At 42.4% G+C, this 17,948-nt stretch overlaps 1 protein-coding gene and 1 long non-coding RNA gene across 3 annotated transcripts; one reads left to right on the forward strand and one right to left on the reverse strand.

Moving 5' to 3' along the window:
- Positions 1–425: 425 nt before the first annotated feature.
- LOC311141660 (putative aminopeptidase W07G4.4) lies at positions 426–17,865 on the reverse strand (the record flags this gene model as incomplete). 2 transcript variants are annotated; one of them, XM_084177066.1, is made up of 16 exons in its annotated part: positions 426–907; positions 997–1,178; positions 1,285–1,342; positions 1,465–1,548; positions 1,656–1,774; positions 1,976–2,051; positions 2,158–2,262; positions 2,419–2,504; positions 4,171–4,246; positions 4,577–4,676; positions 13,515–13,642; positions 13,863–13,971; positions 14,395–14,543; positions 14,648–14,738; positions 14,926–14,967; positions 17,761–17,865. In XM_084177066.1, the coding sequence occupies 16 exons, from the start codon at positions 17,769–17,771 to the stop codon at positions 743–745; spliced, it is 1,581 nt and encodes a 526-aa protein (XP_084033192.1). In that variant the 3' UTR covers positions 426–742. The 2 variants fall into 2 exon arrangements, with proteins under 2 accessions (XP_084033192.1, XP_084033191.1); XM_084177065.1 differs by lacking the exon at positions 17,761–17,865 and having other exon boundaries at positions 14,926–14,987.
- Positions 7,883–10,204, forward strand: LOC311141661. The gene is made up of 2 exons (XR_014614240.1): positions 7,883–7,951; positions 8,517–10,204. It is a non-coding gene; the product is annotated as an uncharacterized lncRNA (long non-coding RNA).
- Positions 17,866–17,948: the final 83 nt, after the last annotated feature.

Consider the following 17,948-nt stretch of genomic DNA (forward strand, 5'->3'; position numbering starts at 1 on the left):
ACAATTCATGCCCCAATTATTTTCAGGGGGCAGTGCGGTTTACCTCTGACTGTACTTATGGACAAATGTAATATATTTTTTATTGATTAAGAGAAACAGAATACAATTGGATAGATTTCCCCCAATTTTGTATTGTAGATATGTGGTAGCAGGGGCACAACTTTGGTTTTTATAAGTGGGGGGGGGGGACATAATTATTATTATTATATTAGTTTTCAGTCAGATAAACACTTCAAACAGCCTACCTGACTGTTCGGAGGCGTCCGCAACATACACCATGTTCGTACTCATTTCGCAATAACTGGAACTAGCAACAGCTAACATTGATTGAAATAAACAAAAACATTGCATTTACTATGCTTGATATTGTCTGGCACACAACCACGTGACTTGCAACTCACAAAATGGATGCATGAACAACAAAGCGTGTTTGGTAATTGAGAGTGTATTCAATACAGTGACTCATGTTAGAAATGGGGGTCAAACATTTGACATTTGAGGTTGGACGGATAAACCGTAGCAGAATCTTAGAAATATAATCTATAGAATAACAGATCTTGGAGAGGTATTGGAATGTTCGAAATGAACTGCCGATATCACAGCATTGATGGATATCTGTGCTCTTGAATACTTTGTGCAACATATCAATTGAACTGGCACTATCAGGACGGTTCTATGTGACATTTCTCATGAGACAGAAAATAGGGTCCATTCGACACATTCTATTTCTATCATCAAATTGCTAGGCTCTGGGCAGGGCATCGTTGGGTTGATATGCACTGGGCAGGATGTAGTTGGTAGCCATGGCGAGGATTGGAGCTCCGGTGGGGACACCAGGGAAGGGGCCGCTTGAGCCAGCGATGTCGATGTGAGAGTAAGGCAGAGGAGTGCCAGAGTCCACACCGTACTGATGAAGTGAAACAAGACAAACACATACAAACAGCGATTAGGTTAGATTCAGGGCTATGAACAGGGCTGTGGAGCATGTGTGTGTACCTTGTCCAGCCCAGAGGCCATGATGAGGAAGGCAGCGGGGGTCTGATGTCCACGTGGGGTAGCAGAGGATGGTAGGTTGTTGCTTTGCAGAATCTCCTCATACTCAGACTTCCCTTTATGGAAGTCATAGTCCTCACGCCTGATACTGGACACCTCAAACAGATCACCCAGCACCTCTCCCGCTACAGAGAGGGAGAGAGAAAGGACTAACGGGTTACATACACCATGTTCATACCAGAAAACCCTGGTTTTCTGATTTGTTTGAATAGTGTGTGTCGAGCATCTCACCTTTCTGCCACTGATGGGCATTGCCAGAGCGATGGGCAGCTCCGTTGTCCATGATGATCTATAACCGAAAGAGTTTAATTTACATCATTAGCAATCATTCTCACCATGGCCAGTGTGCTATTTTATAAAGAGTCTGTATGGTACAGTACAGATACTGTGTGTGTATGGTACAGTACTCACAGAGTAGTTGGGTCCCATGGCTCTGATGGCATGTCCTGTCAGAGTGGCGATGGTGAACAGCTGAGGAGACGCCTCACGTACCGCCTGTTGAGAGAGGAAGAAGACATGAGATTAAGGAGACAGAGAATAGATTTGACAGGAGAAACAGGGAGAGTGAGGGAGGACATGGAATACAGTTGTGTTTCCTTTACCTTCTCTTTCATCTCACAAAGCAGGTCGACCATCACCATGCGTCCCTCAGCATCTGTGTTCCCTACACGAACCCTGCGACCCGCACGGGACACCACCAACTCATCAGCTACGTAGCAGTCTGACAGAACAGAGAGAGAACACAAAATCCTTAAACCCTCATTCTGTCAGAGAGACAGAACATATCCCACACACACACATTTAGAGGAGAGAGGGAAGAGGCCAACTACTCAGTAGGTGAAACCATAGAAATATAATCTATATTAGATATTTATATTCTATTTCTATGGGTGAAACCCCCACCCCACGACATCACACTGACCTGAGCCCACGCTGTTTCTCACCATCGCCATGGCACCCACCACCTTCAGATGCTTGGGCTTGAGTTTGGCCAGGACCTGACAGGACAGGAGACAGCTACATGTTAGCAGGAGTAACAGACTATATCAGGGACTATGAGTCCACTAGTAATAACTGAAGGGTATCAAAGTGTTAGTTATTTACCTGGAAGAACCCAGCCACGGCAGCAGCACCACACTTGTCTCTGTGCATGCCAGCCATGATGCCACCAGCCTTGATGTCAGCTCCACCAGTGTCATAGGTGATGCCCTGAGAGAGACACACACACAAATAAATGCACGCATGTTACACACAGAAAAACATGTTCATGACATGATAGAAACACCCCACTCCCTTTAAATCGCCATTATCAAATCATCATCTTCTCCTCTTCCACCCCAACTCCTTCCTCTCTCTCCTGCTCACCTTGCCGACCAGCATCAGTGTGTGTTGGATGGGTCCTTCTCCACAGTACTGCAGCTTGATTACTCTGGCCTGGTGACGAGGCACAGCTAAAGGAGACAAACACACATGGATGAAAAAGACACACACATACAGAAACAGACACACATATACAGTGAGGGAAAAAAGTATTTGATCCCCTGCTGATTTTGTATGTTTGCCCACTGACAAAGAAATGATCAGTCTATAATGTTAATGGTAGGTTTATTTGAACAGTGAGAGACAGAATAACAACAACAAAATCCAGAAAAACACATGTCAAAAATGTTATGAATTGATTTGCATTTTAATGAGGGAAATAAGTATTTGACCCCCTCGCAATCAGAAAGATTTCTGGCTCCCAGGTGTCTTTTATACAGGTAATGAGCTGAGATTAGGAGCACACTCTTAAAGGGAGTGCTCCTAATCTCAGTTTGTTACCTGTATAAAAGACACCTGTCCACAGAAGCAATCAATCAATCAGATTCCAAACTCTCCACCATGGCCAAGATCAAACAGCTCTCCAAGGATGTCAGGGACAAGATTGTAGACCTACACAAGGCTGGAATGGGCTACAAGACCATCGCCAAGCAGCTTGGTGAGAAGGTGACAACAGTTGGTGCGATTATTTGCAAATGGAAGAAACACAAAAGAACTGTCAATCTCCATCGGCCTGGGGCTCCATGCAAGATCTCACCTCGTGGAGTTGCAATGATCATGAGAACAGTGAGGAATCAGCCCAGAATTATACGGGAGGATCTTGTCAATGATCTCAAGGCAGCTGGGACCATAGTCACCAAGAAAACAATTGGTAACACACTACGCCGTGAAGGACTGAAATCCTGCAGCGCCCGCAAGGTCCCCCTGCTCAAGAAAGCACATATACAGGGCCGTCTGAAGTTTGCCAATTAACATCTGAATGATTCAGAGGAGAACTGGGTGAAATTGTTGTGGTCAGATGAGACCAAAATCGAGCTCTTTGGCATCAACTCAACTCACCATGTTTGGAGGAGGAGGAATGCTGCCTATGACCCCAAGAACACCATCCCCACCGTTAAACATGGAGGTGGAAACATGCTTTGGGGGTGTTTTTCTGCTAAGGGGACAGGACAACTTCACCGCATTAAAGGGACGATGGACGGGCCATGTACCGTCAAATCTTGGGTGAGAACCTCCTTCCCTCAGCAAGGGCATTAAAAATGGGTCGTGGATGGGTATTCCAGCATGACAATGACCCAAAACACACAGCCAAGGCAACAAAGGAGTGGCTCAAGAAGAAGTACATTAAGGTCCTGGAGTGGCCTAGCAAGTCTCCAGACCTTAATCCCATAGAAAATCTGTGGAGGGAGCTGAAGGTTCGAGTTGCCAAACGTCAGGCTCGAAACCTTAATGACTTGGAGAAGATCTGCAAAGAGGAGTGGGACAAAATCCCTCCTGAGATGTGTGCAAACCTGGTGGCCAACTACAAGAAACGTCTGACCTCCGTGATTGCCAACAAGGGTTTTGCCAAGTCATGTTTTGCAGAGGGGTCAAATACTTATTTCCCTCATAAAAATGCAAATCAATTTCTAACATTTTTGACATGCGTTTTTCTGGATTTTGTTGTTGTTATTCTGTCTCTCACTGTTCAAATAAACCTACCATTAAAATTATAGACTGATCATGTCTTTGTCAGTGGGCAAACGTACAAAATCAGCAGGGGATCAAATACTTATTTCCCTCACTGTACACACTTACCATTGGCACAGCGGTTTACAGCAGCGAGGCAGGGATACTCCTTCTCCAGCACCTTCAGATCACTCACCACATCCACCTGAGAGACAGGCCCGTTCAGCATTATCACATTAACACTAATACATTAGTGAGATCCAGTACTTGAGACAAGTAGAAATGAGATATGCCGGCGCTTCTATGGAATGAGGTGCTCATCTAGGTAAAGTCATATTCTAAAAAAGAAAAGGTGATGGCATCTCCCAAAAAGACCACAACTAAGTGCTTTGACAATGATCGATTAAGGTCGAAACAAAACAGCCTTTTTAACTAATAGAAAAGCCACTATGAATAACAAAATACTTTTGTTGTCTTTTTGTGAGATATCTTCACCTTTTCTTTTTTGGATGTAGGAGAAAAGCCTCTCTCTCACCTGCACTGGGCTCTCCTTAAAGAGGGCCTGGACGTACTCAGCCACACGAGGAGCAGCCATCCTTTCAGGATCGGACCCTCCTATGTCACGGCAAGCCAGCCTGGAGAGAGAGAGGGAGATGGAGGGCCAAGGGAAGAAGAGAGAAAGATCATAGTAAATATATATAAACCGAGTATACAAAACATTAAGAACACTTGGTCTTTCCATGACAGACTGACCAGGTGAATCCAGGTGAAAGCTATGATCCCTTATTGATTTCACTCGTTAAATCCATTTCAATCAGTGTAGATGAAGGGGAGGAGATGGGTTAAAGAAGGATTTTTAAGCCTTGAGACAATGGAGACATGGATTGTGTATGTGTGCAATTCAGAGGGTGAATGGGCAAGACACAAAATGTAAGTGCCTTTGTGAACAGGGTATGGTAGTAGGTGCACCGTTTTGTGTCAAGAACTGGAATGTTGCTGGGTTTTTCATGCTCAACAGTTTCCCTTGTGTATCAAGATGGTCCACCATACTAAGGACTTCTAGCCAGCTTCACACAACTGTGGGAAGCATTGGAGTCAACTTGGGCCATCATCCCTGTGGAACGCTTTCAACATCTTGTAGAGTCCATGCCCCGATGAATTGAGGCTGTACTGAGGGCAAAAGGGGGGGGCTGCAACTCAATATTAGGAAGGTGTTCCTAATGTTTGGGATACTCAGTGAGCACCAACAGTATTGGGACAGCGACAATTTGTGTTGTTGTTTTGGCTCTGTACTCCAACACTTTGGATTTGAAATGATACTATGGCTATGAGGTTAAAGTGCAAACTGTCAGCTTTATTTTGAGGGTATTTTCATCCATATCGGGTGAACCATTTAGAAAATTACAGCACTTTTTGTACCATTTTAGGGGACCAAAAGTATTGGGACAAATTCACTTATATGCAGGGGCGCAACTTTCACTGGGGACGGGGGCACATTCTGAAATTGCATTTTTGTCCCCCCCAGTTTTATCATTGCAGTGTGGCACGGGTGTGCCTAAGCACCATGCGGACGCCTCCAAGCGGTTGGGTAGGCTGTGTGAAGGCAAACCTTCTGGAAGACTGGACCAGCACGGGAGAGTTGAGCATAGTTCAGTGTGTATGTGTTGCGCTCTTTCACCGAGTTGCAAAAGCAAGCAGAGCAGAAACTGGCTAATCTTTAGTTGACTGATGTAGCTGGCAAGGTAACTGCTGTTTATCTTAACAGAAAAAACGACACTAGTGTTTATTCGCAGTGCTGAGCTAGTATTGTAATTGACATGTAACATTAGCTAATGTTTCATCCCCTCTCGACTGAGGTGAATGAATAAGCTACACTAGCTACCACAGCCAGGTTAGCTCTAGCCTCTAGTTATCTGTCAGATAGCGATATGAGGTGGCTATAATTACTATCTAACAGCTTTTGTTTGTACGAAAATGTTTTGTCAACTTTGTTTTGTCCCGTTTCAGAAGTAAATGAACTTGGCTAGCTTTCGCCAGCTGATGTACCATTAGAGAGAGAGCTGGCCAAAAGTTGGCTAACGTTAGCTATTCTTTTTGCCTCAATCACACTAACGTTAGACCTGAATCAATCTATGAAACCATCGGCCAAACGATAGAAGACTATATTCTGACATTTTTTCAGTGCAATGTGAGTTTTATTAGTTAGTATGGCAATGTAACGTCATTGATCTGTCAGTTTCCCTAGCTAATTCCCTACTTTTCACACTTGCACAGTAATAAACAGCTCTAACGTTACAGGCTTCACTGTCATGGTGCAAAGTAGAGGTCTGCGTGGGACCGTTTTCTTCATCCCACTCCCGCTGGCTTTCTGTCCGACTCCCACTGTCCCAAACCCAACTGCAGTACCGCAGTGTTATTTTAGGCGTATGTGAGCAATTTTGCGCCCTATAGGCAATATCAAATGCGCAAAAATAACTTCAGAAATAGGTTAAATTACCAGAGATTCTCACATGGCCCTTATTACTGTGCTATTTCAGCCAATATGCTAGATCTAGTTTGAAGAGAGCGGAGTTGGAGAGACTTGCATTCACTTGAGCTATTTTTATAGCCTACCTTTTAGGAGTGGGAAGATTTTCAGACGAAGAAATATGGGTGAACAATATTTAGGCCTATTTCTAGGCAATGTAGTAAACTATAGCCTAATCATAGGCCTATTTAGGAAGTACATTTCCTTCGAAATATAACTGCCCCGTGCTTCTCCGCCCATGCATAGGCTATAGCCTACTCTATTTAATTGAGACCAAACGCGCACCTGATCTCGCAGGTATGGCTACTGAACTTGAAGCAGCAAGAATGATGACAGCGACACTTGCTACGTTTTGCATAGGCCTATAGGATATAGCCTACCTTTTAGGAGGATGATTTGCAGGCAGAGACAAATAAATGGGTAATCAATACTTATTGAAAATGAAAAGGCGCAACGCTCGCTCACCATAGTAGCATAACCTATGTGCGCGTTGTGCCTTTACCTTTTCAACAATTATTTTTGATTGCACTTCGACTCACGTTGGTTGAGCGCCCTCCACTTCTTTCCATTATCACTATTTATTTACAGACACTGTAGTAAACTGCAGTCTAGTCATATATACGTTAATTTCATATTCAAGTTACCTGCCACGTGATTCTCCGCCCATGTAGGCACCCTACTCTATTTCAATGAGACCACACATACTAGCGGCACTTGAACTCTCACGCCCAACTAGGAGAGGTAGGCTACTGAAGTTGAAGCAGCGAATTCTGAGTGTGTGAATATTGCGAAATATGTGTTTTTAATACAATAGGTAGGGTAACACATACAAAGCAGAAAGAGGACTGTTTCCAAATATCCTGTGGGACAACACAAATATTTCCTTCCCAAAGTCGTCTGTCTGACCGCCCGCAACATGAAAAATGCCAACCGCGCCGCAATGATCTCTGTCGGGACCCGCAGGCAACCCGTGGGAATGCAGCCCTCTAGTGCAGTCAGTACACAACACTATGCTCATCATGTCTTAGCAGGATCAGATGGTGACAGGGGCCCAGCCGGGTCAGACAGCCAGGGAAGACCAGTATATGGAGCTCAGGTGTATTTTGCAGTATATTAACAATATCAGTGAATAATACAAAGTTCCATCTTGAATTGATGGGTAGACCTACAGTAGCTACACCACAGTTTAAGCTTAAAGCTACAGTCTGGGATCTGGGAATAATGGTCATTTCAATTATTGAACCATTGATTCTATTCTTGGATAATATAATGTATAAATGTACACCAAGGTAATTCTTTGTCATGCCTCATTTTAGGAGGATCAGATGGTGACAGTGGTCTCAGCAGGGTCAGGCAGCCAGGGAAGACCAGTCTGTGATGGAGGTGAGGTGCATTTTTGCAGATATAACACTTTATTCTCTCTGTGCAGCCAACACTGGCACAAGCCAGATGCTATTGTAAGGCAGTCTGACAAACCTCCAAAGTTGATTTCCAAACTGTATCAAGCGTTGACAGAGGCTTTTCCAGATGACACAAAACATGTAAAACAAAAATGTGAGGAAGACCTGGTAGAAGCTATTGATGATGATGAATGGATACAGATATGTTTGAATGCCCAGTCATGTTCATATCATCTCAGACATAAATGACTGCAGTTTAAGACCATCCATAGAACGTACAAAAATATAAATGCAATCTGTAAAGTGTTGGTCCCATGTTTCATGAGCTGAAATAAAAGATCCCAGATATTTTCCATATGCACAAAAAGCTTGATTCTCTCAGATTTTGTGCACAAATTTGTTTACATTCCTATTAGTGAGCAGGCCACTCTAAAAAGGGCACTCAACACAATGCCACAGATGAGGGCGCATGCAATTGGCATGCTGACTGCAGGAATGTCCACCAGAGCTGTTGGCAGAGAATTTAATTTTTATTTCTCTACCATAAGCCGCCTACGTCGTCGTTTTAGAGAATTTGGCAGTACGTCCAACTGGCCTCACAACCGCAGACCATGTGTGACCACCCCAGCCCAGGACCTCCACATCTGGCTTCTTCACCTGCGGGATCATCTGAGACCAGCCACCCGGACAGCTGATGAAACTGAGTATTTCGGTCTGTAATAAAGCCCTTTTGTGGGGAAACACTCATTCTGATTGGCTGGGCCTGGCTCCCAAGTGGGTCCCTCCCAGGCCCACCCATGGCGCAGTCATGTGTAATCCATAGATCAGGGAATAATGAAATTATTTCAATTGACTGATTTCCTTATATGAACTGTAACTCAGTAAAATCGTTGAAATTGTTGCGTTTATATTTTTGTTCAGTATATATGCCAGTGAAACTGAATTACATGCACTCAGAAATGTCATTCCTCTGCTAGAGGTATAAACCACAAAAGGGGACATATTTGCATATGTTATGGTCTCGTGAAGGCTGGCTGAATTCTGGCAAAGAGTATGTTCTTTTATCTCAGCATGTCTATAGATTCTCCCTTCTCCCAGTTTTTGTTTGCTTGGAAATGTTGATACAGGATACTTATCTGAAGAAACTGTGTAACCAAGCATTTATAGTGGCTAAGAAATGCTTTGCCATTAATTGGAAGGTTGGTTATCCTCCCACAATGTCAAGATATGCATCACTAGATTTATTACAGGATAAAGGGTATACTGGGAAACTTTAATAAGGTCTGGATGCCTAATATGGAGTACATTACGACTTAAGGAGTCTGTATTGAAAACATGCCCACGTCAGGGGAGATACCCATTTTGGCAATCCCTAGCTGCTGGACTGCTCAGTCCTGGCCCTGGGGGTCTGCCGTCCTGTGGGTTGTCACTCTGGCATTGGCTTAACACACCCAAAACCAATAATGAATGTTTCACTAAGATCCTAAAGCTGAGTGGGGTGTGTTGGGTTGGGGCGCTGCAGGGGGGTAGACCCCTAGGGACAGGACGGGGCGACCCAGCCATATTGTGTGCAAGTAAAAAGAGCTCTACAGTACTATTAGTCCTATGAGATTAATTATATGGAGGATTTGCTGTTTGTGTGTTAATGTATATGTGAGGTGTACAGTATGTGGGCTTTTTGTTAGTTTTTTTGTTTCCAAACCTTTCCCTTGGGAATTAAAAAATTAAAGGTGTGAACTGGGAAGGAAATTGTGTTGGGAGAGAGTTGAGTTATTGACTAGACTGGTGGGGGTTGGGTGTGCATGCGGCTTTTTTTCAAGAGTTGTTCATTTGTTAGGCTATTGGACAAAGGTGCAACACAATATTTATTATTGAATTACCTTTGATCTAGTTCAGTCTTATTAATCACTTAAACATATTTAATAATGATCTCTTACCTAGCTTGATGACTGTGTGCATTTTTGCTTACTTTTTGTTCTAAAAAATGCAAGAAATGAGCTTTAGATGCCCCCAGACCCCCGCCAGGTTATGTCCCTCCCACTTCAAAAATCAAAGTGGCACCCCTGCTTATATGTGTATTAAAGTAGTCAAAAGTGTAGTATTTGGTCCCATATACCTAGCACGCAATGATTACATCAAGTGTGTGACTCTACAAACTTGTTAGATGAATTTGCTGTTTGTTTTGGTTGTGTTTCAGATTATTTTGTGCCCAATATAAATAAATGGTAAATAATTTTGTCATTTTTTAATCACTTTTATTGTAAATAAGAATAGAATATGTTTCTAAACACTTCTACGTTAATGTGGATGCTACCATGATTACGGGTAGTCCTGAATGAATTGTGAATAAATGATGAGTGAGAAAGTTAGACGCACAAATATCAGTTGGATAACAAAGCAAGCACTCTATCATGTACTGTAGGAACTATCTTCCTTTATGTGCAATCATGGATCTGGAGTGAATCTGACATATAGTTCATGAGAAGATAATTTTGAGCATTAGCGTTACATTTGCAAATAATTCATTGTTAGTTTCCTTGTTTTCGATATAAATACCAAATTCAGTGTGGTTCATCTTACGGACGTGCATGATAGCAATGAAAAGTTTCAAGTTGATAGGCCTCGTAAAATCTGATTTTTGATTTGTCAATAACTCAGCCATCTTTTGACCTATCCCTTAGCTTTTCTCAAACCAAGTTAAGACATGTACCACCATGGGCCTACATTCCAAATGTGGTGTCATTTGGTCCTATTGTTCATGAGAATAAGATTTTAAGTATTTTCCTAGCATATATTAGCGTATGTGCTAAATGGATCTACTGGTATAGTGTGGCTATCTTTGAATGCATCAATTTTATTTTCTCAAACTCTTTAGGGACTATTGTGATGAGTCCAAAGACCACATTTGGAGCGAATCTGACAGTCCATAAGAAGATTTGTTTTATAATTACATAGTAAAATAAGTGAATTGTTAATCGTTTCCTTATGTTTTAAGATATAAATGCCAAACTTCACATGGTTCATTATGTTAATGTCTTTGATGACCCTTAAAAGTTCCAAGTTGATAGGCTATCGTGAAGTGGATTTACAAAGGATTTAACCCATAACAGTCTAAGCCCTCGAAGTATGAAAAAAATATATACAAAAACTATTTGAGGAACAATTAATTTTGGCCCTACTGCTATTAGCCCATACAAACGCATTGAACAACATATTCACTACATGGAACAACAAATAGTCCCCCCAACAAATCTAAAGTAAGTTTGTTCTGTATTGTCTGTCCTATACTTGAGAGATGTAAGAACGATAAGAAAAACATTTGTTATTTTATTTTACATGTATTTAACCCTTTATTTTTGGCACTAGAAAGTCTCCATATACACTACCGGCCAAAAGTTTTAGAACACCTACTCATTCAAGGGTTTTTCTTTATTTTTACTGTTTTCTACATTGTAGAATAATAGTGAAGACATCAAAACTATGAAATGACACATATGGAATCATGTAGTAACCAAAAAAGCGATAAACAAATCAAAATATATTTTATATTTGAGATTCTTCAAATAGCCACCCTTTGCCTTGATGACAGCTTTGCACATTCTTAGCATTCTCTCAACCAGCTTCACCTGGAATGATTTTCCAACAGTCTTGAAGGAGTTCCCACATATGCTGAGCACTTGTTGGCTGCTTTTCCTTCACTCTGCAGTCCGACTCATCCCAAACCATCTCAATTTGGTTGAGGTCGGGGGATTGTGGAGGCCAGGTCATCTGATGCAGCACTCCATCACTCTCCTTCTTGGTAAAATAGCCCTTACACAGCCTGGAGGTGTGTTGGGTCATTGTCCTGTTGAAAAACAAATGATAGTCCCACTAAGCCCAAACCAGATGGGATGGCGTATCGCTGCAGAATGCTGTGGTAGCCATGCTGGTTAAGTGTGCCTTGAATTCGAAATAAATCATACAGTGTCACCAGCAAAGCACCCCCACACCATGCTTTATGGTGGGAAATACACATGCCAAGATCATCCGTTAACCCACATCGCGTCTCACAAAGATACGGCGGTTGGAACCAAAAATCTCAAATTTGGACTCCAGACCAAAGGATACATTTCCACCGGTCCAATGTCCATTGCTCATGTTTCTTGGCCCAAACAAGTTTCCTCTTCTTATTGGTGTCCTTTAGTAGTGGTTTCTTTGCAGCAATTCGACCATGAAGGCATGATTCACACAGTCTCCTCTGAACAGTTGATGTTGAGATGTGTCTGTTACTTGAACTCTATGAAGCATTTATTTGGGCTGCAATTTCTGAGGCTGGTAACTAATGAACTTATTCTCTGCAGCAGAGTTAACTCTGGGTCTTCCATTCCTGTGGCGGTCCTCATGAGAGCCAGTTTCATCATAGCACTTGATGGTTTTTGCGACTGCACTTGAAGAAACCTTCAAAGTTCTTGAAATGTTACATATGGACTGACCTTCATGTCTTAAAGTAATGATGGACTGTCGTTTCTCTTTGCTTATTTGAGCTGTTCTTGCCATAATATGGACTTGGTCTTTTACCAAATAGGGCTATCTTCTGTATACCCCCCCTACCTTGTCACAACACAACTGATTGTCTCAAACGCATTAAGAAGGAAATACATTCCACAAATTAACTTTTAAGAAGGCAAACCTGTTAATTGAAATGCATTCCAGGTGACTACCTCATGAAGCTGGTTGAGAGAATGCCAAGAGTGTACAAAGCTGTCATCAAGGCAAAGGGTGGCTATTTGAAGAATCTCAAATATAAAATATATTTTGATTTGTTTAACACTTTTTTGGTTACTACATGATTCCATGTGTGTTATTTCATAGTTTTGATGTCTTCACTATTATTCTACAATGTAGAAAATAGTATAAATAAAGAAAAACCCTTGAATGAGTAGGTGTTCTAAAACTTTTGACCGGTAGTGTATACTTGCATAAATTTGTTCAACTCTACCGGGGGACCTTCAGACGAGTCTTGTGGGGCCTGTGGGCATCCTAAAGCAAAACAACCGATGTCTCATGGTCTGACACCGCTCTAGCGCCGTCACCTTTCACCGCAAATGCGGAAGTGCGACATCAGCGGATGCGGTGGATTGAGACAGATATCAAATATCTCTAGCTTAAACTGACGGATGTTTATGGGGATTTCTATTATTATGCTAATTACGCTTCCGCTAGGGCACGGACATCGACTCTAGGTGGTTAAATGGACACGTAAAATCTGATTTCCTGATTTATCAATAACTCAGACATCTCACCAATCCCTTACATTTATTTCAAACTAAGTTAAGAGATATACCATGGGCCTACATTGGTGTGATTTGGACATATGGTTCCTGAGAATACATTTCTAAACAGGTTTTTTTTAATTCCAAGACGGAGGAAAATCTATCCCAATGGACCTAATGGGTCCTTGAGGCAAATCTGTTCAGCATGAGGACATTTAACATATAAAAATGTATCCCCATAAGAGAGATCTCTCCTTTGTTACAGATGAAAATATGGGCGTGTGTGCGACTCACCGTCCACTCTCCAGAGCAGAGGCCAGATCCACCAACTCCTTCCCCTGGGCCTCCTGGTCCACCCACAGCCCCAGAACACACACCTTATACTGGCTAGGCTTCACAGACACCTCCCTCACCTCCAGAGGCTGGAAGAGATTGAGAGAGGGGAAAGAGAGAGATTGTGGATAAAGGATGAATGTCAGCACACCATTTGGAGCAAAAGACAATTGAGCTCCACCTGTGTGCAAAGGGTATGTTTTGTTTTAGGGGCATAGGAGTGCCTTCAGCTCGAAACAATGCACAATAAAACAACGGGAGCATTCGTCAGTGTGCAGGTATCTATTGCTTATTTCACAGTGTTCTCACCATGTAGAGGGCGTGCAGGGCCCCTAGGGCAGCAACCAGGGTGCTCCTGTCATAGCTGCTGTGACGAGGACAGACCAGAAGGGGGCGCTGCATGCCTGCTTTCATGGCCCTGAAGAAATACCCAGACAGTATATTTTAGTCATTTAGCAGACGACTTACAGATAGTGAGTGCATACATTATTTTTTTATTTTTCATACTGGCCCCCCGTGGGAATCGAACCCACAACCCTGGCGTTGCAAAGGCCATGCTCTACCAACTGAGCTACATCCCTGCCGGCCATTCCCTCCCCTACCCTGGACGACGCTGGGCCAATTGTGCGCCGCCCCATTGTGCGCCGCCCCTTCCGGTCGCGGCCGGCTACGACAGAGCCTGGATTCGAACCAGGATCTCTAGTGTCACAGCTAGCACTGCGATGCAGTGCCTTAGACCACTGCGCCACTCAGGAGAGATACACACAGGACAGGAATACAGATATACAGTAACCTCTTGGTACATTTTGTGTGTACGTGTGTATGTGATGTTGACTTGGACCTCTTGATGCCATTAACGGCTGCATCGCTGAAGCGTCTGACGTCATCGTAGTCCCGGTTAACAGGCCCGGTGGACGCAAACACCAAGCGTTTACCAGGCAACCCCGGAACCATCAACACTACCACCTCATCTCCCAGACCACAGTCCACCTAGAGGAGAAAGAGAGAGAGGGAGGAAGGAGAGAGAGGGGAGAAGAGAAAGTAGGAGGGGTATATTCATCTATCTATGGTGTGGGTGTGTGCGCGTGACTCACAGCGCTGTAGTCCTGCAGAGGTGCTTTCAGACATTCCAGATCCTTGGGCAGCGTGTCATAACTCTGGGTCACCAAGACTATGCCATCATAACTGGAAGAGAGAAAACACACACACTCACGTTTTGTTCTTCTACCCTTGTGAGGAACTAAAATTAATTTAGATTCAAAATCATAATTTCCCTAACCCCGACCTTAACCCAAAACCTTAAAATAGCCTTTGTCCACGCACACGCACAAGCACAAGCACGCGACCTGACCAGCAGTTCCTCAATACTCACTTCTGGTTCTTACAGTCAGTGGTCCACTCGATGGGCTGGACACTATAGAAAGAAACGCACATTCAATACACCTCAATATAGGCTCAATATTATTGGTCTTGAGGGTCCAACTCAGTAGCCTGGTCCCAGATTTGTTCGTGCTCCCATTAGTTTGTTTGTGCTCCCATTGTCATGCCAAACAATGGGTGACAAGGAGTTGGCTACAATTATAGAACAAATAGACTGGCACTGGTTACCAAATCAGAGAATGGTGAGATAAAATATTGCTTTAAATTCCTGTCTGGTATTCTCTGCTTCAGGGTTAGTGATATCTGTCAGATTGGGTCAAAGACTGGCTTCAGAGAAACCTTTGGTCTCCAGATAATCTGCAGGACTTGTGCACACTTGGACTGTCAAGGGGACATCTCAATAGCCTTTTGCGTTCACCTGTCCAGTCTATGCACATCATTACAGATGCAGAAGGAAAGGAGATGAGGAAAGGACATACCTTTAGACCATTGAAATGCATGCTATGTGATATAATATATGCCATTTAGCAGACACTTTTATCCAAAGAGACTTATAGTCATGCGTGCATACATTTTACGTATGGGTGGTCCCGGGAATCAAACCCAATATCCTGTCATTTGAAGTGCCATGCTCTACCAACTGAGCTAGAGGACCATGAGATGCACCCTGTGTGATATGCAGAGTTGCAGACTATATGAGCCTGACTCAGTACTCATCTTTCCATTGCACAAACCATGCTTTCAGAATGAAATAGAGTGTTCTAAAAAGGACAGTCTTCCCTTTCTCTCACCCTCCCTTTCCTGTCATTTGGAATGAGAATAAAATTTCATGACATATGGGGAATGTTTCAATTTCAGATACTGTTTAGGGAAGTCACAAGAAGTAGGCACATGACCTAGGAACAGAAAGTGCAAATTGGGCGATTAGATTTTTGTCCATAGGGCATATAGGCCAATAGGGCTTTAATAGAAAGCTAGCTTGCTGGTACTTGGATGCAAAATTGCAACTATCTGGCTAAGCAGCTGTCTGCAAAGACAATGGACAGTCCACTCCATGAGGACAGATCAATAGGATTTAAATACAGCGCCATCAGAAAGCATTCATACCCCTTGACTTATTCCACATTTTGTTTTACAGCCTGAATTCAAAATGGATTAAATATATTTTTTCTCACCAATCTACACACAATACCCCATAATGACAAAGTGAAAAATGCTTTAAATAAATTTAGCAAATTTATTGACAATGAAATACAACATCTAATTTACCTAAGTATTCACACCTCTGAGTCAATACATGTTAGAATCGCCTTTGGCAGCGATTACAGCTGTGAGTCTTTCTGGGTAAGTCTAAGAGCTTTGCACACCTGGATTGTACAATATTTGCAATTTTTTTTTTTTTTTTATTCTTCAAGCTCTGTCAAGTTGGTTGTTGATCATTGCTAGACAGACATTTTCAAATCTTGCCATAGATTTTCAAGCCGATTTAAGTCAAAACTGTACCCAGGCCACTCAGGGACATTCAACGTCATCTTGGTAAACAACTCCAGTGTATATTTGGCCTTGTGTTTTAGGTTATTGCACTGCTGAAAGGTGAATTTGTCTCCCAGTGTCTGTTGGTAAGCAGACTGAACCAGGTTTTCCTCTAGGATGTTGTCTGTGCTTAGCTCTATTCCGTTTATTTTTATCCTAAAAAACCTCCCTAGTCCTTGCCGATGACAAGCATACCAATAACATGATGCAGCCATCACCATGCTTGAAAATATGAAGAGTGGTACTCAGTGATGTGTTGTGTTTGCACCAAACATAATAATTTGTATTCTGGACATAAAGATAATTTCTTTGCCATATTTTTTGCAGTTTCATTTTTGTGCCTTATTGCAAACAGGATGCATGTTTTGGAATATTTGTATTCTGTACAGGCTTCCTTCTTTACACTGTCATTTATTTTAGCATTGTGGAGTAATTACAATGTTGTTGATCCATCCTCAGTTGTCTCCTATCACAGCCATTAAACTAGAACTGTTTTAAAGTCACCATTGGCCTCATGGTGAAATCCCTGAGCGGTTTCCTTCCTCTCCGGCAAATGAGTTAGGAAGGACGCCTGTATCTTTGTAGTGACTGGGTATATTGATACACCATCTAAAGTGTAATGAATAACTTCACCATGCTCAAAGGGATATTCAATGTTTGCTTTATTTAGGTTTACCCATCTACCAATGGTGCCCTTCTTTACGAGGCATTGGAAAACCTCCCTGGTCTTTGTGGTTGTATCTGTGCTTGAAATTCCCTGCTAGACTGAGGGCCCTTACAGATAATTGTATGTGTGGGGTACAGAGATGGGGTAGTCATTCAAAAATCATGTTAAACACCATTATTGCACACAGAGTTAGGCCATGCAACTTAGTAAGCAAATGTTTACTCCTGCACTTATTTAGGCTTGCCATAACAAAAGGGTTGAATACTTATTGACTCGAGACATTTCAGCTTTTCATCTTTAATTAATTTGTAAAAATGTCTAAACATAATTCCACTTTGACATGATGGTTTTTTTTGTGTGTAGGCCTGTGACACAAAATCTACATTTAATCCATTTTAAATTCAGGCTGTAACATAACAAAATTAGGAAGAAGTCAAGCGGCGTGAATACTTTCTGAAGGCACTGTATGCACCCAATCCTGTTCAGGAAAACCACGTCTCAATAAGTTACATCGCTCATTAATTAATACCCAATAACAACAGATACTGCAAACATGCATTTCATAAAGTACATATTCTGAAGGAAACTTTGCACGGAACGGCTAACTGTATGAATAGATAGGCTTACTGGGTACACATGGCTGGCCTTCCGACGTCTTGAGGGAAAAAACATCAAGCCAAGCCGTCCACTGACACGACGAAGCTTCCTCAGTCAATCACGTGATTTATCAATGTCCTTTCAACGTAGTTGTAGTTTTTAAATGCTGATTACTACGCGGAAATGTGCAGATTATCTACAATAACAAAAAATCTCAA

The sequence above is a fragment of the Coregonus lavaretus genome (genome assembly GCF_964263955.1).
Source record: "Coregonus lavaretus genome assembly, chromosome: 14".
Classification (NCBI taxonomy): Eukaryota; Metazoa; Chordata; class Actinopteri; order Salmoniformes; family Salmonidae; genus Coregonus; species Coregonus lavaretus.